The sequence below is a fragment of the Panicum hallii genome, chromosome 9, assembly GCF_002211085.1.
Source record: "Panicum hallii strain FIL2 chromosome 9, PHallii_v3.1, whole genome shotgun sequence".
Taxonomy (NCBI): domain Eukaryota; kingdom Viridiplantae; phylum Streptophyta; class Magnoliopsida; order Poales; family Poaceae; genus Panicum; species Panicum hallii.
Window position 1 is genome coordinate 31898893 of NC_038050.1, and position 24808 is coordinate 31923700.

Genomic DNA, 24808 nt, shown 5'->3' on the forward strand with positions numbered 1-24808 from the left:
TGCGCCGTGCGCCGTGCGCCCCTGCCCGTGCGCGCCTGCCCACGCGTGCCCCTGCAGGCGCGTGCCCCCTGCCCGTGCGCCCCTGCCCGCGCGCGCCCCTGCCCCGCGCGCCCCGCGCGCCCGTGCGCCCCTGCCCGCGCGCGCCCCCGCGGCCACCGCCGTGCACCACGGCCCGCCACCGTCCCCGAGGCCCCACGCCGTGCTCCCGCGGCCCGCTACCGCCCCCGCAGGCAACCGCCACCGCCCCCGCGGCCCACTGCCGCCCACAGGTATGCTTGCCCGTTCTCTTTGCTACTAGTTTTGAACTGACCGAATAACTATTAAACTTAGTGATGCATTGTTGTCCACTACTCTAGGCCATAAGCTGTAATACTCTTAAAATATTTGTGTTACTTTTTCTAGATAATTATTTTTTGCTTAGTATCATTAATGAAGTAACATTTCTCACTTTCGTTATGAAGTAGCTAGTTTGAGAAAATGAGAGACGAACGGAGTTGGATGTATGATGGTTGGACAAGTAACGGAATGCCTATGTGAGAGTGGATGGTCAACACACAAGCTTTTGTTGATCATGTATTTTCCTTTTCTCCTGGCGGTGGTTTGGCAAAGTATCCATGTAACAAGTGTCAGAATTATTCTCGTCAAGTCAAGATTGATATGGAGCGTCACCTATGCAATTGGGGTTTCATGCCGAACTATGAGAGGTGGTATGAGCATGGGGAGTCACAGGAGCAGGAGCCATACAACCTAGTTGATAGCTTTGAGGAAAACGAAGATAGAATGGATGCAATGATGGATGATTTTGTCCAACAGGTTGAGAATGCTGCTGAGGTACCGGAATATTTTGGTCTGCTTGCGTCATCAAAAGAACTATTACATGGGGCCACTACTTTATCACAGCTTGCTGCTGTGACACGGTTAATGGCTATAAAATCCAAGTATAACTTTTCAGTAAGTTGTTATAATGATCTTGTTGACTTAATTTCGGACATGCTTCCGAAACCTCACAAGTTCTCAAAAGACTTTTACTACTCAAAGAAGCTGTTAGGTGGTTTAGGGATGCCGTATCAAAAAATCCATGTGTGTGAGAATAATTGTATGTTATTTTCGAAGAACAATGAAAATCTCAAGTACTGTTCGTTTTGTAAGAAGTGCAGATACAAGAAAGTGGTGAAAAAAGATGGAAGTGTGCAGATAACAAGTGTGCCTGTTAAGGTGTTACGGTAACTACCATTGAAACCAAGGCTTCAACGGTTGTACCTGTTTCAGAAGACTGCAAAACATATGAGATGGCATAAAGAGGGAATTCGTAATAATACAGGATGCATGAGCCATCCATCTGATGGTACAGCTTGGAAGGCCCTCGACCATTATGATCCAAGTTTTGCAAGTGACCCTCGGAATGTGCGTGTTGGGTTGGCCACTGATGGCTTCACTCCCTTTAACTCAAATGCTGCCCCCTACTCATGTTGGCCACTGATGGCTTCACTCCCTTTCACTCCCTATAAAATTAATTTTTCTTTCTAAGAGAGGTATCGTTTGCCGGAGGGGGAGGAGCAGTGCCTACAAGATAGGGCTCGTTCTGTGTTTGAGAAGGCAGCGACGAAAGTGAGAAACATGATGTCCAATGCTCGTATGTAGTGCGTTTGTTTATACTACAAGAAAATAAAGCTGCAAGACATGAACAAAAAACTGGGTGCTTCTGAGATATATCTTCGAGAGGATGAGTACCTTGAAGTTGATATTAGCGGTTTACCTTGGTTGAGAAAATGTCCGGATGCTTGGTGAGCACTTTGTGCTTATTGGGCTTCACCTAGCTTTGTGAAAAAATCTAGGATGAAGAGAGCTAATCGTCAAGCAGGACTACGGGTTACATAAAGATATGGGGCTGATGGACATCTTCGTTTGGCTTATCGAATGGTACGTGTTTATTATTTTAATTTGATTATTATGTGCTTACTTGCAATATCATAATTTCTTCTTTGTCAGGAGGCACAAAGTGGGGTGGCACCAAGCTATATTGAAACATACATTCGAGGCCACCACGGTGCAGATCCTACACAGCCAGAGTTGCTTTGCAGTGAAAATGCCACACAGACTCTGGTTAGTAAAATAATTTAATTTTAATTAAGCGATGATTCGAATATAATCTTATTATTTGTTGCCTGAATGGTAGGCGAGATATGGTGATGAAATGGTGGCACGTCATGGGGAGAAGTACGATTGGAGGAGGAGTGATGTGGATGTCGGTGCCTTATACTCAAGCGGGGGAGGGAAGAAACATGGCAGGTTCAGCATGTTGAATGACGTTATTGTTACAAGTGATGCTTTGAGTGAGGCAAGGTGTTCCCAGTCCACTCAGAATTCTCGGGGCTACCAACGGGAAAGTCAAAGAGAAAGTCTACTGCAGGAGGAGATAAGGCAGCATAGAGAGGCGATGCAGAGGCAAGAGGAGTGGGCAAGGCAACAGCACGAGTACATACAAGGTTTTTTCGCTCAGCAACTACAAATTCAGATACTATGCAAGTTTGATATTTTTTCAAGTCTTTATGCACTTTTCATTGCTATAAGATATTTAATCTACTATCGTTTTTTTAGGAAATGCTAGCGGCTACCCTTGGCTCACAATTTAATTTTCCACCTCTTCCTTCGCCTTCTCCTCCACCGCCGACTTTTGTACCATATGTACGTGTACCGTCTCCACAAGTGGTAATTATATCGTATAACTAGCAATGCTCAAATTGTCTTATATATGCGTACTAAATAGATTTAATTTTTTCTATAATCAGGGTTCGACAAGTACTCATCCTCGAGGAGTTTCTGCCAGCCCGTCCACGCCACCATCGGCAGCGCGTAATATTTCTGGAGATGACTGCGGCAGCGGACATAATATTACCCCTCCTTGATTTGTGTTTTCGCGCTGTAGGCCCTTGCACTTGCCATGTAGGCCTAGCATTGGAGCGTGTCGAAAGTCTAGGCATCGCATTACCTTCGGTGGATAACTTGCATTACCTTGCTTATGGATATGTTAATAAGTAACTGCTTATAAATATGTATGTTAAGTAATTGATTTGGAGGTTATCGACATCATGTGGTATCGTTTCTCGTTCTTTAATTATACTTATTGGATGTATTTGGTGATTGTGCGTTGATATATTTCATAATTCTGCTTAATGATTGGGTTTCATAGCTGCTATCATAGGTAGCTGCCTTTTTAAGCAGATCCCAGTATTTTCGTCGGCCAGGTGGCCGATGAAAATAATGGACCCAATCCAGTATTTTCGTTGGCCCGTGGCCGATGAAAATACGTGACCTATCTTCGTTGGTCTTTGGAAGCCGACGAAAAGTGACGGTTTTTTTGTCGGCCATTCAAGCCGACGAAAATAGGACCGTATTTTCGTCGGCCAATACGGCCGACAAAAATATAGTTATTTTCGTACGAAAAAGCGCCTATTTTCGTCGACTTTATTCCGTCGGCCTAATTTCGTCGGCGGGCCGATGAAAATAGTTATTTTCAACGGCATTAGGCCTATTTTCATCGGCTTCTAGCCGACGAAAATATCCTGTTTTCCTGTAGTGGGTGGCCAGCAGGGGCCAAGGCCCCCCTAACGTGGCAAACTTTCTTTAATCCCCTTGTTGCAGTGCAGTTAGTTTAGATAATCCTAGATCAAATTAACATGCTAACATGAAATATGGGCTATTGTGGTTGAACCGGGCTTCGCTCCCCCCACGTAGAATTTCTGGCTCCCGCCCCGCCTTGCGTGGCTCGCAATGATCCAGATCGGCTGGCGGCCAGACGTGGCCGCCGTGCAAGCTCCGGATGCGGCCACCGTATGGGCTCCACACGACGTATGCTCTAGAGAGACCGCCAAACAGGCTAGCCGTACGTGGCATCTTGCTCGACGCAAGATCCGAACATGGCTGCCATGGAATTTCTGGCGTGAGCTGTGGAGACTGCCAATGCAGACGAAATAAAAATCCGTATTAACGTACAGGCATCTATGCTATTAGAAAATAAAATACAAACATACTTCATGGGCCAGGCTGACTTGGGCTGTCCGGTCTCAGCGTCAAGCAGCCCAACGTTCACGTGAGTCAATGACTCCTCAAATACCTTTCTCAAAAAAAATGACTCCTCAAATACCGTGTATTCACCCTCAAATAGAAAAAAATACCGTGTACGTGTTCCCTGCTTCCTTGCGTGCCAAGAAGCCTCTCTCCGGGTTCTGTGATCGGCGCGCAGGAGTCAAGCCATTGGCAGACTAGTGGCCGATAAATACACAGACCAATCGGTTCCGTCGGGACACACAGGCTGCAGCGGTTGCATATGGCAGAGACGGCGGCGGGGTAGGGGCGGAAGCAGGCGGCGGTGCTGCCGGTGGCGGGGCGGCGGAACGTGCTGGTGACCAGCGCGCTGCCGTACGTGAACAACGTGCCGCACCTGGGCAACCTCGTCGGCTGCGTGCTCAGCGCCGACGTGTACGCGCGCTACTGCCGCCTCCGGGGCCACAACGTGCTCTTCGTCTGCGGCACCGACGAATACGGCACCGCCACCGAGGCCAGGGCCCTGCAGGAGGGGGTGCTCGCCGCGGGAGATCTGCGACAGGTACCACGCCCTCCACCGGGAGGTGTACGAGTGGTTCGGCATCAGCTTCGACCACTTCGGCCACACCTCGGCGCCGCAGCAGACGGAGATCTGCCAGGACATATTCCGGAGGTTGCTGGAGAACAACTGGCTCTCGGAGAAGACGATCCAGCAGCTTTACTGCAGCTCGTGCCAGAGGTTCCTGGCGGACAGGCTCGTCCAGGGCCCCTGCCCAATTTAATAGAGGGGTGTGGCTACGACTCGGCGTGCGGCGATCAGTGTGAAAAATCTGGGGAATATTAATTCTAGGATGTGAATGGCTTTTACAATGTGCTCATGCATCTTTAGAATTTTAGGAGAATTTTCCAGATTTTTTAGCAATTATTCTCTTTTTTCCGTAGAGCTAAATCTATTAAATGGAAAGTTCTAAAATCTTTTCTCAAATTTCAAGTATTTTATTTGGATTCCTCGTGTCCCAAATTACCTCCCAAATTTTCCTCAGAAATTTTGGGTTTCTTCTAGATATATTTTTCGTGATTTAAAAGATTTATCTAGACTTTTACAAATTTATTTTAAGCTTAAAAATATGTTTTGGAAAATGAATTCGTTTTCTTTTCATCTCGAGCTGGATTCAACTCGTTTTCGGTCTATTCCTCCTTAAATCCTAGAATCGTGCCGCGTGCGACCACTGCCACAATCTCATCATCTGTCGCGTTTTGTCGACAAAAAGTAAATCAAAAGCTTCTCCTTGAGGTATCGAAACAATCGCTTATATTTTCACCTTTTGCCTTTCCTTTCCGAAGCTTAATAGCTCGTCAAAGCTACCTAACCGACGCTCACCGTCGATCGACTTTCTTCACCAAGTTAGAGTTATCTAGAAGCTTTTCCGCTTCCCCTTTCTTTCTTTCTTTCTTTCTTTATCTATCTCCTAGTAGTCACACCGAGCCATTTCTTTGTTGTCTATCCTTTTTACTATGTCTTATCCGACACCCTAAGACGCCCATTCGAATTCCCCATCTTCTGATCTTTCTTCCCGACTCACGCTCGAAATAATATTTCATGGCTCATTTTTAATGTTTTTCCGATGATGCTCCATCATTGTTGGCTCCGACGAGTAGCATTGTCGCTCTTAAACCCTAGACCCAACTCAATGCCCTTCCGCCGTTCAGCCTTTTTCTCTCTATCTTTACCCTTCTCTCGGCAGATCGATTTCTACCCGTCGGTATGAGTCAGTCTTGGTCCAGCCAAGCCCCTCACCTTACTCTTTTCCTCGACACAACGGGCAGCCAATCGCTCCTCTCCTTGATCCTTCTGTGTGACATCACGGCCCCACCTGTCATCTTCTTCTTTCCCCTTTCGTTTTCTATTCAGACCCAACCCGTGCACGGGGAGAGCTTGGACTCCCGCACAGCACCCTAACCAGGTGTAACACCCCGAAAATTCACCAAAATAAATCACGCGCTAGAGTGTTTCGTTCAAAAACCTGTTCGTCGTCAAAGCCCGTTCAAACCCTAGCCCTAACCCTCTCCGTTTTCCCCGCCATCTTGACAACCAACACCGAACGTGACCGCTGTCCCATCTTCTTTTCCTCGCACCAAGTGCGTCGCCTGCCCGTTGCCCTCGCGTGGCCGACCGGCCGTAGTGACCGCCGCGAATAGCACCGGCACGAGTTCTCTCTCTCTTTTTTTTCCCTCTCCTTCTCTTTTTCTCTCTCCATTTCTTTTTCTCTATTTTCCCTCCCCTCTCTTTCCTTCTCCTCCTCTTTTCTATTTTCCTCCTATTTTCTTTTTCCTTTTCTTTTACTTTTCCCTCCCTTTTCTTTTTTCTCCCCTTTTCCCTTTTCCTTTCTTTTCTTTTCTCCTCCCTCCTTCTCCCTTCTCTCTCTCCTTCCTTCCCCCCTTGCCGCGCGCCTGAGCGCCGCTCGGCCGCCCTGGCCGCGCGCCGGCCCTGCCCACGCCGCGTGCGAGCCCCTGCCTCGGCCTCCCTCCGCGACGCGCACGCCCCGGTCCGCCCAGGCACGCGCACGCACCCCACGGCCGTGCCACGACGCACGCGCACGCGCAACGCGTGGCCGTGCGCCACGACGTGCCGCCCGCTGCTCGCACCCCCACCCCTGGCCCGCGCCTCGCCGCACCGTGCGCGCACACGCGCGCCCTCCCCCGCGCGTGGCCGCGCCACCCGTCGCCTGCCGCACCGTCCGCCGTCCTTGCTCCGCGCGCGCTGCTACTTCCCCTGCCGTACTCCGCGTGCACACTCGCCACTGTGCCTGCACAGCCCCCCTCCCCCACGTGCGACGCCTCGGCGCCCTCGCCACCATGCCGCACCACGACGGCCGCGAACGGCCAAACGCCACTAATGGCCGCCCGCGGAGACGCCGGCCGACCACCCCCCCCCCCGCCTCACCGCCTCGGCCGCCTATAAATAGGGCCGAGGGGCACCCCGGCACCCCCACAACCCGCCGTGGCACACCCAACCTCCGCTCCCGTCGCCCCACCTCCACACGTCACCCCGGCCCAAGGTAAGGCCGGGAACCGACCCCCCCTTACCTCCCTCTCCCTCATTCCCCTGTCCTGGGCCGCCCTTGGGCCCTGGCCGGCCAGATTGGCCGCCGCCGCCGCCCCTTCCCCTCCCTCTGCTTCGGTCACAGGAAGAGGAAGAAGAACAGGGCAGTTATGCCTGACACCCCCTGCCTTGTTCCCATTTCCAAATAAGAACCCTCCTCTATTTACTTCCTTTTGCAAAAGGAACCCTGCCCTTTCTATTATTTCAAACCGAACCCCTCCATTACATAAACCTAAATATACCCCGACACCCTTTAGCATGCCCTGAATGTTTCTAGGGTTCGCAAATAGGTCCTTATCCCTTCCAGATAGTTACGAATAAGCCCCTGGACCCCTGTTTAACCCCCGAACCCTATTTTAACTCGTCATTTTATGCGCCAAACGACCTCCGATTAACCCGAAACTTTACCACACCCTTCTTAGCATAGTTTTGACTATGCCATTAGGAAACCACCCAAAAATATCGTCCCTATCTCCATAACTAATCTGTTTACGACTCGAGCTCAATAAAAGTTTTTAGTTCGTTCGATCGATTGGGTGCCTGTTTGTTTGCGTCGTAGGACACGGAGTGAACGAGGAAGGTCCCGACTGTGATCAAACGAACGAGGACCAGTTTTGCGACCCCGAACCCGAGGGACAGTGCTTCGATCAGGACCTCCCGCAAGGATTTGAAGATGGCAAGTTCAATCCCGCCATTTGATACATGTTTCTGCCCTAGTTTTTATGAACACAACCCGTTGGCCTGTTTTATAAAAATGCATGGTTTTGCTTGAGAAAACATGGTAGGATAGCCACCCTTGTTTTGTGATAACCACCCCTTGTTTTGTGATGACTATTCCTTGACCACCTGTTTTATAAATAAAAATGTGTGTGTGCGTGTGGGAAGAGATAAAATGTGGTTTTGAAAGATGAGTTAGACGGGATGGATGGCATTTCTGTGTGAATTGCCGTTGGTGTGCTCGTACCTGTATGGTTGAGCAAGGAAGGGAGATATCCATCTTGTCACCACTAAGGACCGAGTTGATGTGTCATCTCACCTAGCTTCCTGTCGTGCAAACCACTTGACCGTTGTATGGGCAACGGCTTAGCATAAATCCCACTAGTTAGTCCGACAGCCATCAGGAGAGCTGAGAGCAATGGGTGATCAAGGAGAAGGGATAAGCTCTATGTGACTTATGCCCCGGTTAAACCTCGGAGATAGGTCGAATGACCCCTTGATGGATCCCGTGGTGGCTAGTCAGGTCTAGCTAAGGTGGGTAATGGCTTTGATAGGATCTGCACCGACACTAAGGTGATCGTGCTGTGGTACCCCATCTGTGGGTAAAGTTGCACACCTCTGCAGAGTTAAAATCTATTCGAATAGCCGTGCCCACGGTATTGGGCAAGTTATGGTGTGGTCACATAACTAGTGTTTTTCTCTGGGAATGGTTGGACTGGTGTGGGTTGTTTGGAAAGTGTCCGACAGTTGTGCCGTGTGCTGCGGCGGACGGGGAGTCTGGTAGCAGCTTAAAACTTGGATCCTGTATGGATCAACATCATGTGCTCCTTGGTACTAGAAAACTTGTTTTAAAAATGTTTTTAAATGAACCTTTGCATACAACCGAGTTTTCCGCAAATGAACCATAACTTTATCCTTGGATTGTCCTGTGCATTGATTTCTATTATACCCCCTCCGTGGGTGTGATTGGACTTGCTGAGTACGTTTGTACTCACCCCATTCTTACTTTTTTGCAGCAGAAGATCCAGACTACCTCCCCGAAGACGTCGAGTAGGGTTTCGTCCTGCACCTAGTCTTGCCTGTGGTTAGGGCCACCGCTGGAGTTCCGCATGGCACAAGACTCTGATGACCCTCTTTTCATAGCTAGTGTAGTAGTGTGGGTTTTAGTTATAATCCTCGCGATAGTGGCGCTTCACTGCCCATTACCGCGTAGAGTTGTACGATGATGTACCATCTGATGTAATAAAAGTGTTATCAGCCTCCTGGGACTGATAAAGTATCACTTTTAAGTCTCCCCTGATGGGGGGGACGCTTCACCAGGTCAGCGCGGCGGCATCGGCCTAGGCCCCGCATCCCCGCGTCTCCTCACTCCTCTCGTGGACATGACTAGGCCGGTCTGTCTTGCAGCCGCTCGAGTCCAGGAACTGCTTGCACCCTGCCTACAGTTCTGGTGCAGCACTCTTGCATCGGCCGCCGCCGCTTGTGCCGAGGATTGCGCGCCACGCCAGGGCTCGTGCACCCCTATGAAACCCGCCCGAGACCCTCTGCATGGTTTCCTGCTGCCGCCCCTCATTTTTTTATGCAATGCCGCCACATGAGGCCGAGCGCCCAGGCCTCCCCGTTCCCCTGCCGCTCGCGACGACATCTGCTTGCACCCTCTTGCTGCTTACGAGGCACCATGAGTGCCGCCCCCCTCTTGCACGGCGCTTGTAACATCCCAGGTTTTACCTAGAATGTTAATGTTGCAAAAATCATGAATTTTAAAAACTTTTCGTGTAAGTGCTCTTAGTTAGGATCAAAATGCAAGGATAATCTCTTCTACCGCAAATTCCTAGCAAATTTAACCAAAATTGAACTAAGGATGATATTGTTAGTGAGTAACTTTGGAGTCATTTGGATTTAATTGCAATCTACCTTGTTTAAAATTGTTGTTGGATCTTATTTGAGTTGTTCCCAATTTGTTGGATTCAATTGAGTGGAATTTGAATTTGAATGGGCCATTCACATTCAAATTCAAATACTAACTACCCTAAGCCAACTTGGGCCAACAGCCCGAAGCCGGCCCACACGAGCACAGCCCGGCCCAGCACCTATTTCCCTTTCCCCGCGAGCACAGCCCACGCGAGCACGGCCCAGCCCGCGAGCCGCCTCCGCCTCGTCCCTTTACCCCCTCACCCAGGCAGCTGACAAGCGGGGCCCGCTTGTCAGCTTCCCCTTCCACCTCCAGCCGCGCCCCCGCGACGCTCCAGCTTCCGCCCCGCGATAAGACCGCGAAACCGCCACGCCCCCTTTCGCTTGCGTCACCACCGCGCCCCCTTCACTTGCGTCACCCCGTGCCTCGCCTGTCCTCGCTCCACGACACGGGAGCAAAACCGCCGCGCCTCCCGTGTCAGCCACTGAGCCCGCACCGCAAAACCCTAGCCGCGCCACATCGTGCGATGGCGCCACGCGTCCCCGCGCCGCGGCCATCCCATCGCCGCCCTCGACGCCCGGGCCCGCGCCACGAAACCTAGAGTAGCCCCCTTCAGAACCCCCAAGGCCGCCGCCAAAAACCCGAGCCGCCTTAGTGTCTTCCTTTTCCACCGCCGCCACAATCGAGAGGGAGGGAGAAGGAAGGAGAAGGAGAGCACGGGAGAGAAGGATGCTGTCGCTGTCGCAGGAGCGTCGTCGCCGAGCCGGCGCCCTGATTGACGACATCGGTGACCCCGCTCTCCCCGGCACTACTCCACCTTACTACAGCCTCGCCTCTCCGCCGCCCTGAGCACCATCTCCCCCAGCCTTGACCGGTGAGCTCCGCCACCGCTCCCCATCTCCCTTGTGCTGCCGGCACCACCGATGAGCCTTCTTTAGCTCAGCTCTCGGACCCCAGCCCCTGTCCCGGCCTTCATGCCGCCCTTGTTGCAGGAGCCCGTCACGCCGCTCGTCCTCCCCGCAACTGTCGTCACCTCCCCGCCGCCGCGTTGTGCCACGGGCTCGAAACACCGGTGCCCCACGCACGGCATGGCCACACTGCGGTCCTGGGATGCTAGGGCCTGCGCGCGTGCGTGCGCACCCGAACCATCAGCCATCGAGCCCTGGCCTTGACTTGCCGTCATGCTGCCTCGCCAGCGACGAGCCGCGGGCACACACACGTACAAAGCCAACACCGACCCGTGCCAAGCCTTGCTACAGGCTGCTCCCCCTTTGCCACGCCGCCACCGTCGCGCCGCGGCCATGGTGACCACGCATGCCACCGCGACGTCGCGGCCTGGCGCACGCGGGCGCCTCTACGGCATATCGCTGAGAGCCTCGCGTGCGTCCGCACACACACTCTTGCGGTACACACACGAACACACGCACACATTCCTGCCGCACCGGATCTAGATGCTACCGCATTGGATCCTACCAAGACCGACGCGTGGGTCCGCCCAGTTAGCGAGAAGAAGAGGAGGAGGGGAAGCCGCCCAGCTCGACACGGCCCACGGTGCTATCTAGCCTGAAGACGCGTCAGCCCGTGATGAATCTGATGCCCAAGCCAGCTTGCCACACCCCGAGCCGGCCCGCCTAGTCGTAACCGAGCCAGCCTGCGAGCCGAGCCGAGTTGATGGGCCAAATCGAGTCGGCCCATCACTTTCAGCCCAAAAATGGAGTTGAGCTAGATATGCTACCGCTACATGATGTATTACTATGAGATGAACCTGCATAGCCTATTTATTTACCTGTACTCCTTGCAATCCTATCACACTTGAATATTATATGAAATGCCTTCCTATGCTTTGCATGAGTATGTGTGGGAATGGATAGTTACTCTTAGCATGAGTGGAGATACACTTTCCAGGAGTTGGTGAATAGGGTGTTTAGCCGGGAGCGGGCGAACTTAACTCGATCGTGAATCGAGGGCTTGGAGTGTGTATCTTGGCACACTCTACGGAGTACCTGTAGCGGTACAACTTGTTGGTTACTTGGTTGAGGTGTTGGGGCGCCCGTAAAGGGTGCAATTACGGACCATTGCGGTGGAGACGCATATGATGAAGATGCTCACTTCGGCAATTAAGGACCGGGTGAGAGTAACTATGATTAGTGGGACTATGTTAAGCGTGCACACCACTTACCCATTATGAGGGTGGGCCCGATCCGGGGCTAGCAAGTGCGGTACCAAACTGGTAGGAGGATCGAGTATTGGTGCGGTGCAGGGGAAGGAGGTGCTGACCTCATGTTCCGTGAAACGCAAGGGAGGCTTCACAGTCCCAGAGTGACCTCTTACAGGAGGATGCGCCCAAGACCCGGGAAAGCCGGATGGTGCCGTGGCTCCTAGTCCTGTTCCAGTAGATCGGTGTTTCGTCGCTTAGGGTCCGTTTGGTTGGAGAGCGAATCGGAATGGAACCGCTCCGCTCCTTTTTCCTGGGCGTTTGGTTGCAATCGAGATGGAACGCAATGGCTCCGGGAGCCAAAAGATGTGAATATTCGCATGATATGTGGAACCATCCCGCTCTCCCAATCCAACCGGACGCGAGCGCTCCTTTTCTTCTCTCCCGCGCGCGTGAGATAAGGGCACCGCTCCCTCTCTTCCCCCGCGCGGCCTGTCCCCCGCCGCCGGCCCCCCGCGCGGCCTGCTCCACGCGCTGCCGGCCATCGCGCGGCCACCCAGCGCCGCCCCCCACGCGCCGGCCCCTCGCGCGCTGCTCCCCGCCGGCCGGCCCCCCGCGCGGCCTGCTCCACGCGCCGCCGGCTCCCCATGCGGCCACCCAGCGCCGCCCCCGCGTGCCGGCCCCTCGCGCGCCGCTCCACGCCGGCCGGGCCCCCACGAGGCGCCCCGCGGCCGCCGGCCCCCCGCGCGGCCACCCAGTGCCGCCCCTTGCGCGCCGCTCCCCGCCGGCCAAGCCCCCGCGAGCCGCCCCGCGGCCGCCGGTCCCCCGCGCGGCCTGCACCCCGCGCGCCGCCCCCCGCCGCCGGCTTGTGTGCACGTGCTTGTGTGCTAAACAATTGGAAATATGGGGGTAAGCTCACCTCGAGAAAGAAGGAGGTAACCACAGTTGATTGGCTCTCCAACCAAACACAGAATGGAATGATTCTACTCTAACGCACTCTCCAACCAAATAAAAAAATGGAACGGCTCCGTTCTTCTTACCAAACGTAGAACGGAGTGGCTCCATTCTCAGAAAATAGAATGGAACCATTCCATTCAAGTTGGCTCCCCAACCAAACGGACCCTTAGTCGGCTGATCTCCAGCTGGCGTCGATTCGAGTGGGTCTAGGTGTGCAACCCCTGCAGGGTGAAAATTATACGTATAGCCATGTCCTCGATCATGGACAACCGTACTCTTCTGTTGCTCTTATTAGTTAGTGTTACTCATGATTTCTACCTCCCTCTAGAGATGACTTCCTGCCAGGGGCAGTTGAAATATGAGGAGAGGGATTCCTCGCATCAACTTGGTGGTTTCGGAAGGTGTGTGTTGGACCGGGAGTCTGGAATGTCGGAAGAGCCCAAGTTGAAGTTGGAAGAAATTATATACTTATATATGTTGTTGCGCATGTATAGGAAACCCCAGCTTAATCCCTTGAATTTTGTTATACCTTCAGTATAGTCCACTTTAAAGTTTGCATTCAGATGGTGACGTGAACCTATCCCATACCTTGGGGATAGCCTGGTATGATGCAGGATCCGATCCGGAGTTCGACCCCAACGATGACGGTTGGTACGACTGAAGCCCGTGCTACGCTCGAGTTGCCTGTGGAGGAGGTTCCTGAAGACGAAGGATGACCAGAAGCATGGCTATCCTTTTCCATTTTCTGCTTGTTCGCTCTAGCCGAGAGGCTTGTAATGAATTCCGTACTACGAATTCTATGGATTTATGTAATAATTAAACTCGTGATTGATCTTATGCGAAGTATGACTATGATATTATAATTGGAATAAGTTCTATATGTGATAGCGCTTGATCCAGGAACTTTCAATGATACAGGGAGTCGGATTCTTGATTTGGGATTCCAGTTCGTTTCACCACCGCATGTTCCCCTGCCGCGGCCCGTGCCCCCCACCTGCCTGCGCCCCTCCCTTGTGCTGCACGCAACAACCAGGAGTGCCGCCGCCCCTCGTGCCCCTGCTGATGCAGCGCCTCCCCGCCCTGCAGCCCTACGCCCCTTCTGCTCAGCCCCGCGTGCCCCTACGCTGCATGCCAGCCCTCCTACATCCCCACCACGACATGCAGCGCCGCCACCAGGAGAACCAGCCACGAACAGAACACAACCGCTTCCTTCCCGATCAGATCCCGGCCGCCAGGGTGCATCTCCGCCATGGGTAAGCGGTAAAATCAAATCCCCCCATCGTCCTCTTTCTTTTCCCCCAAATCCTAAGCCCTCCCATGCTCGGAATCGCCGGGAATCCTGCCAACAGTTGGCGCTGGCCACCATGGGAGCTGTTCCCAAGCTTTTTGCGTCTAAGCCCCGAGAAACTGTGTAATAAATCTATTTTTCTTTGTGTCTTGAGAAATCTGCAGAAAACCCCCTAGATCTATGGCATCTTTTCAACCCAGCCCCACCCATGGTCTTTTTCAGATCTAACCCTAACTTTTTCTGAATTTGCGAGCTTAGTTTTTCTAGGTCTTGTAAAAATCAGCAGCTAGCCCTTCACGTCTATGGTTAATCATGTATAGGTTCTTGCAACCTTGTTTCATGTGTAGTTTTCTTGTTTTATTACCAGGTTAAACCTTTGGATAACTCACAAAATCGGCTAAAAGAAGTCGATCGCTTCGTTTAACAGATCGGATCTATTAATAACTGAACATCTGATACAAATCCGATAGAAAAGATAAAAGTATGCTCTATAATTACCAAGCTAATCTAATCTACGACAGTAAAAGTCTTCACCGTACAACCGGAACATCCTACGCGTGGTTAAGCCTAACGAACATGAAAGATAACAGGATGCTAACCTAACGAGAGGCCTAAAAACCAACTAACAAGCCGATTCCCGGAACAATCCCTCCTTAGATTACTATAAAGCATCAAACATGCAGCCGGAATATTTAACCCGTTTGAAGGGCCTAATCATACGGATATTAAACCAATTCTTGCAGTACAAGAACTACCATAACAGATCAATTCTACTAAGCAAGAACAGAGCAAGGTGCTGCCCTTGCACCTGAGATCAGGTACAAAGGCAGCTAAACGATTATGGATATCAAGCAGAAAATAGATATATAATTTAAAACCAATGCAAAATCATAATCGTTTAAAATAACTAGTGTTACTCGCCATCAACAACGCTTCAGTACGAGAAACACAAAGATAAACAGATAAAAGCAACACTGCCCCGACCATGTGAAACATGATCGGAGCAGCATGTCAATTACCTGGAGAAAGCCCTTGGAAAAGGGGTGGCGATGCGCCGAGAGTTTGTTGTGAATATTTTGATTGATTTATTATTGGGTCTCACGATACATATTTATAGTCCGGAGACTTGATCTTTTCTAATTAACCCTAAGTGATTACGATACAATCTCTAACTTACTATATTTAAACTATCCTTAGATACACGGCCATCCTGGCCCTTGACACGTTCGCACAGAAGCCGATTTGCAGACTGTTATAATAATTTCCTTCAGCCCATATTGCTCTCGGCCCATCCCTTGGCCCAGTCAAATTATGGCGATAACAGTTGGGTAGCTTTTGCTTATTTGCTACAACCGGTTCCAGTTTGAGTATAATATATAACCATGATGACAACAATGATGATGCTACGCCTGTTCTATCCATATTCATGCGCTATGCGTTGTTAATACAAGATCATATGATTAATCGGAACATGAAGAACCACCATAGTGCAACCACAATACTATATGGTTCTGGTATTGGATAATTAATTAGAGACTCTAGCTTATGATAATCTTACCAAAAGGGCAAGAGGGGTTGCATCGACAGGGTATAGCTCGATCCTCTTGATGCTTTGATATGTGGTCCTTGGCTAAGACACTTTCTTATTAGGGAGAGTTATGACCGCTTTAACTTGAAAGCTTAGCGGATTATTATAAGTTAGGGAATCTTTGTAAATGGCTCATAGTGAATCGCTTACCACTCACCTTGGAAGTGTTTTAAGAAGCTAGGTACCTCGGGCAAATCGGAAGACACGAATTGTGGATAAAGTGTACAACCTCTGCAGAGTGAAAACTAATATATCAGTCGTACTTACGGTTACGGTTAAGAACGGCTTGAACCCTCACATAATTAATAAACTTGAAAATAAAATAAATCGTGAACGGTTACGCTTCTGCTATATCTGCTATATCTCTTCTGTTTTCTGTAATGTAAGTTTTGGTACGAACTTGTACCTTAGTAATCAGATGCTAATAAAATTTAACCAACTAAAATTGCTTATTACAGTAAACCAGTCTTGCTTTTGGTATTCATATCACTTGCTAACGCTGTTGAAGCACTCTGTTAAGGAGAAGCAGGAGAGCTACATCGACGGGGCCTCCGCAGAACGCCGTCCATGTGATCAACGCTTGGCTCAAGGGAGGGCTCAAGCCTCGGTGCATCACCAGGGACCTCAAATCGGGCGTCCCTGTGCCACACGACAAGTACAAAGACAAGGTCAGCCATCTTTCCATTCCATGAACCTTTAAAAAAAAATCTTTCCATTCCATGAAGCCAATTTTTATTTTTCAGTCTGGTTGGTAACCTTCACGTCTGAATCAAATGGCTTTTATTTTTTTTAAAAAATAAGGTGTTCTACGTCTGGTTTGACGCGCCAATCGGGTACATCTCCATAACGGCGTGCTACACGCCTGAATGGGAGAAGTGGTGGAAGAACCCGGAGAACGTCAAATTATACAGTTCATGGGCAAAGACAATGTTCCATTCCACACGGTAAGATACTTTTGGCAACTCGCAGTACAACCTAATGCAAGGCGTCACATCCCAATGCTATATGTGCAAGTGCATGAGCATAGCGACTCAGTTGTGACTTCGATTTTTTACTTTTCACAAGGTCTTACTTTATGCATATAATGATTTTCAGGTCATGTTCCCCTCCGCGCTACTTGGAACTGGTGAAAACTGGACTTTGCTCAAGACAGTTAGTGTGACTGAATATCTAAACTACCAATCAGGTATGTCCACTTGTTTAACTGTTTTGCCACTGTTCTAGGCTAGTTACACCTGAAAACTAAAAGCCATATTTCCTACGTTTTATTGCACATACAGGAAAGTTTCCAAAGCTAAGGGCATTGGAGTCTTTGGCAATGATGCAAAAGACACAAACATTCCTCCTGAAGTCTGGCGATACTACTTGCTTGCCAATCGTCCTGAGGTTAGATTTCAGATTACTCAATAGACCTTCATGTCTTTATGCAGGTATACATAACTAAGATATCTCTGTTAAATTACTCTCTCTAACTTTCAGGCATCAGACACACAATTAACTTGGACAGATTTGCAAGCCAAGCTCGACAACGAGTTGATAAACAAGTTGGGGAACTTCATCAATCGAGTGCTAAGCTTCATTGCAAAACCAGAGGGTTAGTAGACAAAAACATCTTACTGGTTTGAATATGCTTTCAGATTCATCATGGCATGCATCAGTGCTCTGAAGTTGTTGTGTCTCTCCCGTATGATCATCTTAACTCATGACTGCTGAACTGTTGTTGCAGGAGCTGGATATGGTTCCATCATACCTCCTGCAGCAAATGCAGAGTCACATCCGAGGACTCAGGCAATTTCAGAAACAGTTGGCAAATTGGTTGACCAGTATATAGATGCAATGGACAAGGTAATGAATTGATTTTGAACTAGTCGAGTTGTTTTAGTCAATAATCTGAAATTCAACCGCTGCCATCAATCTGGCGTATTCATCTAAATATCAAGTGTTATCATTAACAGGTCAAACTAAAACAAGGACTGAAGATTGCAATGGCCATTTGCAGTGAGGAAAATGCATACCTGCAAGTAAGCCTTCATGCCTTGTTATCCAGAGAATCTTTATGCATTGATTAAACCACCTCAGAGTTCACTTAATCTTTTCCTGGATATGCAGGAGAGTCAGTTTTGGAAGCTTTACAAACAAGATCCACCTTGTTGCACAACTGTGATGAAGACTTCTGTTGGTCTTGTCTACCTCATGACTTGTTTGCTGGAACCTTTCATGCCATCCTTCTCAAAAGAGGTTTGTCCCTGATTTAACGAGCAATGATGCAGCCACTTGTATTTGGGAATATTGTCCATTTGAATCTAAAGCATCATTAATATCTTATTGAGGTCCTCCAACAGCTCAATCTATGTCCAGAAGAGCATTTATCATTTTGTGATGAAAAAGGAGATAGATCCGGGATCTAATACCATCAGGACACAGGATAGGGAAACCCGCACCTCTAGTCAAAGGATTGGTAATACTCTTGCACAGTTTTGGACGCTCTTTGTTTGTGCGAATACCTTCATTTCATTGACACCATACACTATATGCAGGATGACAACACAGTGAAGGTATTCAAGGAAAAATTTGCATGCAGTCAAGCCGATAGAAGATTGAGGGCTGAAGTTGCTGCACAATTGGAAGACACAACACTATCTAGCTAGTATCATATGAGCTTCAACCTCATATTCCATCACCACCCTAATAAAAAAATATAGTTTCTTGTATTTTCTCCGAGTGTCCCTATCAAGTTCCAGCAATGTAAGTTGGAGGAATGAATTAGTGTAGAATAATACATTGCGTATAATGGATGGATTGTATTGCATTGAGGCCTCGGCTGGTATATATAGAATACAGAGACTTGGGGGGCAAGGCTCCCCTGGATACGTATGGTAGTCTACGATACGTATATCTACAACTACCAAATATACTCTAACATCCCCCCCCCCCGTCACAGCGGGAGCACCGCAGACGGTGATATTGAAGAAGAAGCCGAAGGCAGGAGCCGACGGACTAACATCCCCCTGCAATTAGAACGTCGGTGCGGTGCGGATGCTGCGACTGGAGAGAAAACCGGCGAGTCACTCATGCGGATGATAGCCCTTTGTGCCGATGTTGAGGTGGCTGAGCTGGAGGGCGAGTAGCCATGGTCGAGGATGCCGTGCGAAGAGTAGCCGTGGTCGACGTAGAGCTGTCAAGGTTGCCGAAGACGAGGTAGCCGCACATGAAGCCGCGAGCGCACGAGGAGGCACTATGAGGGTGGTGGCGCAACGGAGAAGACGCCGATGACGAAGATGGCGACGTGTCGAGGCAATTGTAGGGGGAGATGCTCAAGTCGATGCAGTCAGGCCATCGGGCGAGGCACTCCTATGTTTGCCAAGCCCAGGAACGCGTCGGGGATGCTGGGCACAGACCCGTGTTGCCAATATCGAATGTGCAAGGGAGGGTGCACAACCAGACGCCATCGTCTAAGGGACCAGTAGAGAAGGCCTCCACAGCGGTCGCAGGCACAGCAAAACGGTGGAGTAGAAGATGCCGACGCATTCTGCTGTTACTGGAGTAGACGAAGTAGTCGGGGAGGAGACAGCAACGTTGGCGACGTGGTTGTGCTAGACGAAGCGAGGAGGGGAACCCAGACTGTCCGGCGCAAGGCCGAATGATCCGGATAACGCGGAGGTGGTGCTCGAAGGAGAGGGCAAAGAACTCAAACAGCTTGATGAAGACCATGCGCAGGGCGCAGCGACGCATAGTTGACGACGAGGTCGTGGACGTGGTCGGCAGCGGTGAGGATGCAACGGCGAAGAAGACCACGAGTGGCGCCGCTGCTGCCCGAAGAGGTGACGCAGCTGCAGCCCTCCATGCTCGGGGAGGAGGCGCGCACAACGAGGACGGACATCACGGGAGCTGGGTGAAAGCATCTAGGCCCCTAATTTGTGTTTTGGTAATTAATGAAAACATTTGTGGACTAACAATTTCTTGAGAAGAAATGAGTATAGGTTGGTCTAAAAGAAAAATGAGCGGGCATTGATGACATGAAGAAACTTGGAGATGATGTTGAGGGAAAAGCTCTAGGCAAAGGTATATATGATAGGGCTTTTCTATTTTGCCGGTAATAAGGTGATTAGTAGATGAGAAATGACCGGATTAATAGGATAGATAGCCGTACTATCAAGAGGGGTGGATGTGCCTTTGCTTTACGATTCGATAGTGCCATTTTGCTCAAACAATTGCATTGCATGCATGAGGGTTAACTACATTTGAAAAATGGCAAACTTGTGTTTCAAAAATGTGTGCCGACACGTTTAGGAGGACAGTCCGGCTCATAGGGGCGGACTGTCCGCGACCTTTGCAAAATCTTGGATAGAAACTTTATGTTTCTAGTGGGAGCTGAAAAGTGTACGACGGACGGTCCGGCCCTTGTGGGCGGACGTTCCGCCGGTCTAACTAATTTTTAGTCAGGGGCTGTTTTGGGTTTGGTGCTCGAACACTTGCTGAGTACTAATCATAAGTGTACTCATGCTTGTTATAATTTCTGCTCAGAAGAGAAAGTTGATGTGAAGTTTCTTGAAGATGATGCTGAGTTCTACGCCTACGCAACCCTCGGTCGATCGCCTGTGAAGTTTGAAACCTTCGTTTCGAGGATAAGCTGTATAACTCTGATAGTGTTTTAAATCATTTAATTCTCTTTTCGTGATACTGTTACTGATTATTCACACTATATGTATGAAATTTGATCCTGGCATACATATAGTTATGCATTCATTTTTGTCAAAAAAAAACGGGTGTGACAGCAGACAGCCCTGCTGTATCATCTTTCCTATCAAAAATGTCATCCAAACCAGTCTCAGGCCCTAGCAGTCTTTTCCTATTGCAATTGCCACATTTCAGTTTATGCGGTTGGTGTTAGAAATTAATTCGCATGCACTTGGAAAATTATGTTTTGCCTATGGCAGAAGTTCATATCTGACGTCAGCTATCCCCTCACTACTATAATTTAGGATCAATCATTTTCCTAATAGCTGGTCTACCTTCACCAAACTAACTGTAATACGCTATAAGTTATCCTTAATTCTTGCAAATTGTTAGGTTTAGTAGAAGCATCTTAATTTCCAAACTTCCAGTGCTAGGGTCACTTTGCCATGTGTTACCAAAAGAAAATTATGAAACTTCAGCATTTGCATTGCACAAAGGTCTGTACTTGCTAATTCACCTGTTGGTACAAAGGCTAGGCTATCATCAAAAAGTGAGGAAACATTGACCTTTTAGGAAAAGAAATGGATGCTAACTGAAGATTTAAACAGTCAAATGCTTCAATTTTCAAGAAGCATGGTACAAGTTTCCCATCAAGACAATAGAGAGAACCAATATGGCATCACATTAATATGGGAGTGAGAAAAGAATCACCAATTGCAGTTATAAAGATAAGAATTACAAAACACAGCTCTGTGTGTTGCAGATTATCAAAACATCTTTGCTTGTATTTATATACATATTAAGTTAAGATATTTACCAGCAGGCAACTGTTGTAGTTGGAAGACAATAACGGAGCTGCTTTTGAGACTATGGCATGTGGCTCCATGCGGCGGCAATAACATACTAACATCCTTAATCTGCAAGACATGGAGGATCATGCGTTGTTATCAGAAAGTAGAGTTCCCTAAAATATCACATGAGAATGTCAAAATTATAAATAATATGAGCATGTCTGATTTTTTTAACTAGCAAGTAAGCACTTTGTCACTTTGCAGAATATGTGGTGCATGTTGAACAGTTCAACCAACATCTAGCACCTATAATATGCAAAATTAGCCAAGATATAAGCCGAGTAAAAACAGGAAAAATTTCAGGCAAGCTTGCAAAGTTCAAGACCTTATGAATATACAGGCACACAGCTTGCAAGTTGCTACTCTCTTCTGTCACTGTTCTGCAAAGTTGATAATGAATGGGATTGTGAGAAGATGACACCCTGGGCTAGCTCATGATAAAAATTTACAGGAATGGTATGAAAGTAAAAGCAGGCAGATAAGTACCAGTTCAGGGTTTAACAATTTCAAAGGTTATAAGTTGAAAAAAATACCTTCTAATAAATTGTGCTCCATTGAGCATCCATCATGGACATAATTATCTTCATTAACATGCAAAATCATTATCTCAGTTAAGCTGCAAAAGGACCACAAATGCTCTTGAGGTGACACAAATTTCGATTAGCATAAGAAAATCCACTTCTCTGAGCACATTGCCTGACCAGCTGGTACAATTCATCAGAGGATTGAGTTGTGGAACAGAACAAGCATACCATATCTCAGAGCTAGGCCAGCAGTTTCTAGGCTAAAAAACGACGCTATATGATGCCAGTAGCTGAAATGTCGATCATGTTATGCCTTAATTGTAGCGTGATCTTATGTAAGCAATCATAAATTGCATTAGTGTCCACATGTGATTTATCCTTCACGATAAATTCATGAACTACACCATTCAGTTCAATGCAACTACATCCAGGAACCTTCTCCACTCCCAAATGTCTCATCATAGCCCTCACTTTGTCAGCCTTCTTCCTCATGTTTGCCTCCGCATACATATTAGCCAGTAGCACATAGATTCCACTATCACTTGGATCAAGTTCTACCAATTTCATTGCTGCCTTTTCACCAAGAGTGATATTACCATGCATCCTACAAGCAAAGAAGAGAGCACCCCAAACTACAGCATCAGGATCCATAGGCATGGTGTTTGCTAGCTTTTCTGCTTCATCTAAATGCCCTGCTCTGCCTAACAAATCTATCATGCATGAATAATGTTTCATTTTCCTCTTGAGGTGATATTTTGAGTCCATTAGGGAGAAAAATTCCCGACCTTCTTCAACCAAACCAGCATGACAACATGCAGAGAGAACCCCAATGAACGTAATCTCATCCGGCTGTAATCCAAGCTCTATCATTCTCCGGAAGTGCTCTATGGCCTCATTTGCGTGCCCATGATTTGCCAGACCACAGATCATTGCTGTCCAAGTGAGAGCATTTTTCTCTGGGACCTCTTTGAAAATACATATGGCTTTCTTGATGTTGCCACACTTTGCATACATGTCAACTAGAGATGTGCCAAGAGCAACACTAAGAGAAAGCTGATGTCTGTCAATGTAATGGTGAACCCACATCCCCATTTCTAATGCTCCGAGCTGAGAGCAAGCAGATAGTAGATTGACCATTGTGATCTCATTTGGGGCCACCTTTGCTTCCTGCATCTCATGAAACAACGCAATAGCCTCCTTGCCCTGCTTACTCTGTACATAACCAGCCATCAGAGCATTCCACGGGAATGCATCCCTTTCGGGCATCTTATCAAACAGCTTCTGTGCATCATCCATCGTCCCAAGCCTTGCATGCCCAACAATCATTGTTGTCCAAGAAACTACAGTTCTGGTATCCATCCTTTCAAACACCAAGTTCGCCAGCTCTAAACTACCGCACTTGACATACATATCCATCAACGCATTCATCAGCCTCACAGTGCACCTCACCCCGTTACACTCCACAAACTCATGCAGCCTCTTCCCAAGTTCCAAATCACCCAGCTGAGCACAGCCTGACACGACCCCAATCATCGTGACCTCATCCGGCCTCCCTGTTCCTTCCTCCGCCATCCTCCAAAACACCTCCAGCGCCTCTCCAGGGAGACCCCTCCGAACATACCCGCCAATGAGCGTGTTCCACGAGACAACGTCCCTCACGGGACTTTCATCGAACAATTTGCGGGCGTCCACCATGGACCCACAAACAGACCAGTAATGCATAGCGGCGTTCACCACGAAGACGTCCGAGTTGAAGCCGAGCCTGGTAACGTGCGCACACACCGCGCCGCCGCTGTAGAAGCGCTCCCGCACGCGCGCGCAGGCCTTGAGGAGGAAGGGGAAGGTGAGGTGGTCCGGCCTCGCGGAGCCGGAGCGGAGGAGGGCGCGGTAGAGCGGGAGGCAGTGGCGGTCGAGGAGGTGCGGGTGCGGGCAGAGGGAGAGCGCGCGGAGGGCGGCGTTGTAGGGGGACGCGGAGTCCGGCGGGGAGGGGAGGGATGCGAGGAGGGCGAGCGCGTGGAGGAGCGGGCGCGGGGAGGCGAGTTCGGTGAGTGCGAAGGCGGAGACGAGACGGGGAGCGAAGGGGGATGGGGAGGAGAGGAGGCCGGAGACGAGGAGGTGCGCGTGGAGCTGAAGGAGAAGGCGGAGCGGCGGCGGGTTGCCGGCGGTGAGGAGGGCCAGCAGGCGGGAAGGCGGAGGCATCGTTCGGTGAGGCGGCGGAGCCGGCAAGGACTCGACCTATCAAATTGGTCAGTTTGGCCCAACTGAAAGGCCAAGGTTTTCCTTTTCGGGTGGATTCGGTAGCCCGTCCAGGGCCAGCTTGACAAGAAGGCCATAATACCAGCTTGATACAGAGCCCAACTTTGGGCCTTTTTTTTCTTTGCGAAAGCTTTTTTCTCTTCTTTTTTCCAAACGAACTAGATGAAACAGCTGTCTTAAAAAAAAGGATAAAATCTCTATCTCTATCTCTTATCTCGACCTATTTTTAAAGTATTTATCATTATTAACTTTGATCCAACAAATTTCCCATCAGATGCAAATTGGAAGTGAACAGAGGTCATATCAAGATTGAAGTCTCCTCCAACTGGAATCAAGGTTCTTGTAAATAGCAGACGAACTAGAGGAAGGCTCAATAAGAGGGGAAAGGGGAAAGGCATGGATAGGCATGGTTTTTCATGAGAAGAAAGTAGAGTGTGCCACAGACACGGAGGCGCTACTCGTAAGGTAACCACGAAAGGAAGCTGCCGCCGACATTGGCGGGCAGATAGTCCGTGATAGTAAGCAGCAAGAGAAGGGCTAGCTTACTTGTTGGGCCACATTGTCCAGATAAGGGCACACGCTAACATAGTGGACATCGTCATTGTTGCTCAGGTCAAGGTCGCAAGGACCAGCACGGTGAAGGGCGGCAGCGACAGTTAGAGGGGGCCAAGGGCGGCAGCGACAGTTAGAGGGGGCCAGTGACATGTATGGAAACTGAAGTGCTAGAGCCTAAAAC

At 49.3% G+C, this 24808-nt stretch overlaps 1 protein-coding gene and 1 pseudogene across 10 annotated transcripts; one reads left to right on the forward strand and one right to left on the reverse strand.

Annotated features, from left to right (window-relative positions):
- Positions 1-687: 687 nt before the first annotated feature.
- Positions 688-18209, forward strand: LOC112872994 (annotated as a pseudogene).
- Positions 16106-24054, reverse strand: LOC112877671 (pentatricopeptide repeat-containing protein At2g22410, mitochondrial). 10 transcript variants are annotated; one of them, XM_025942028.1, is made up of 7 exons: positions 21826-24054; positions 21618-21672; positions 21259-21358; positions 17955-18010; positions 17780-17861; positions 17382-17517; positions 16106-16403 (listed from the first exon to the last, which is right to left on the reverse strand). In XM_025942028.1, the coding sequence occupies exon 1, from the start codon at positions 24013-24015 to the stop codon at positions 22090-22092; it is 1926 nt and encodes a 641-aa protein (XP_025797813.1). In that variant the 5' UTR covers positions 24016-24054; the 3' UTR covers positions 16106-16403; positions 17382-17517; positions 17780-17861; positions 17955-18010; positions 21259-21358; positions 21618-21672; positions 21826-22089. The 10 variants fall into 10 exon arrangements, with proteins under 10 accessions (XP_025797813.1, XP_025797815.1, XP_025797810.1 ...); XM_025942030.1 differs by lacking the exon at positions 17955-18010; XM_025942025.1 differs by having other exon boundaries at positions 17780-18010.
- Between the last annotated feature and the right edge of the window lie 754 nt (positions 24055-24808).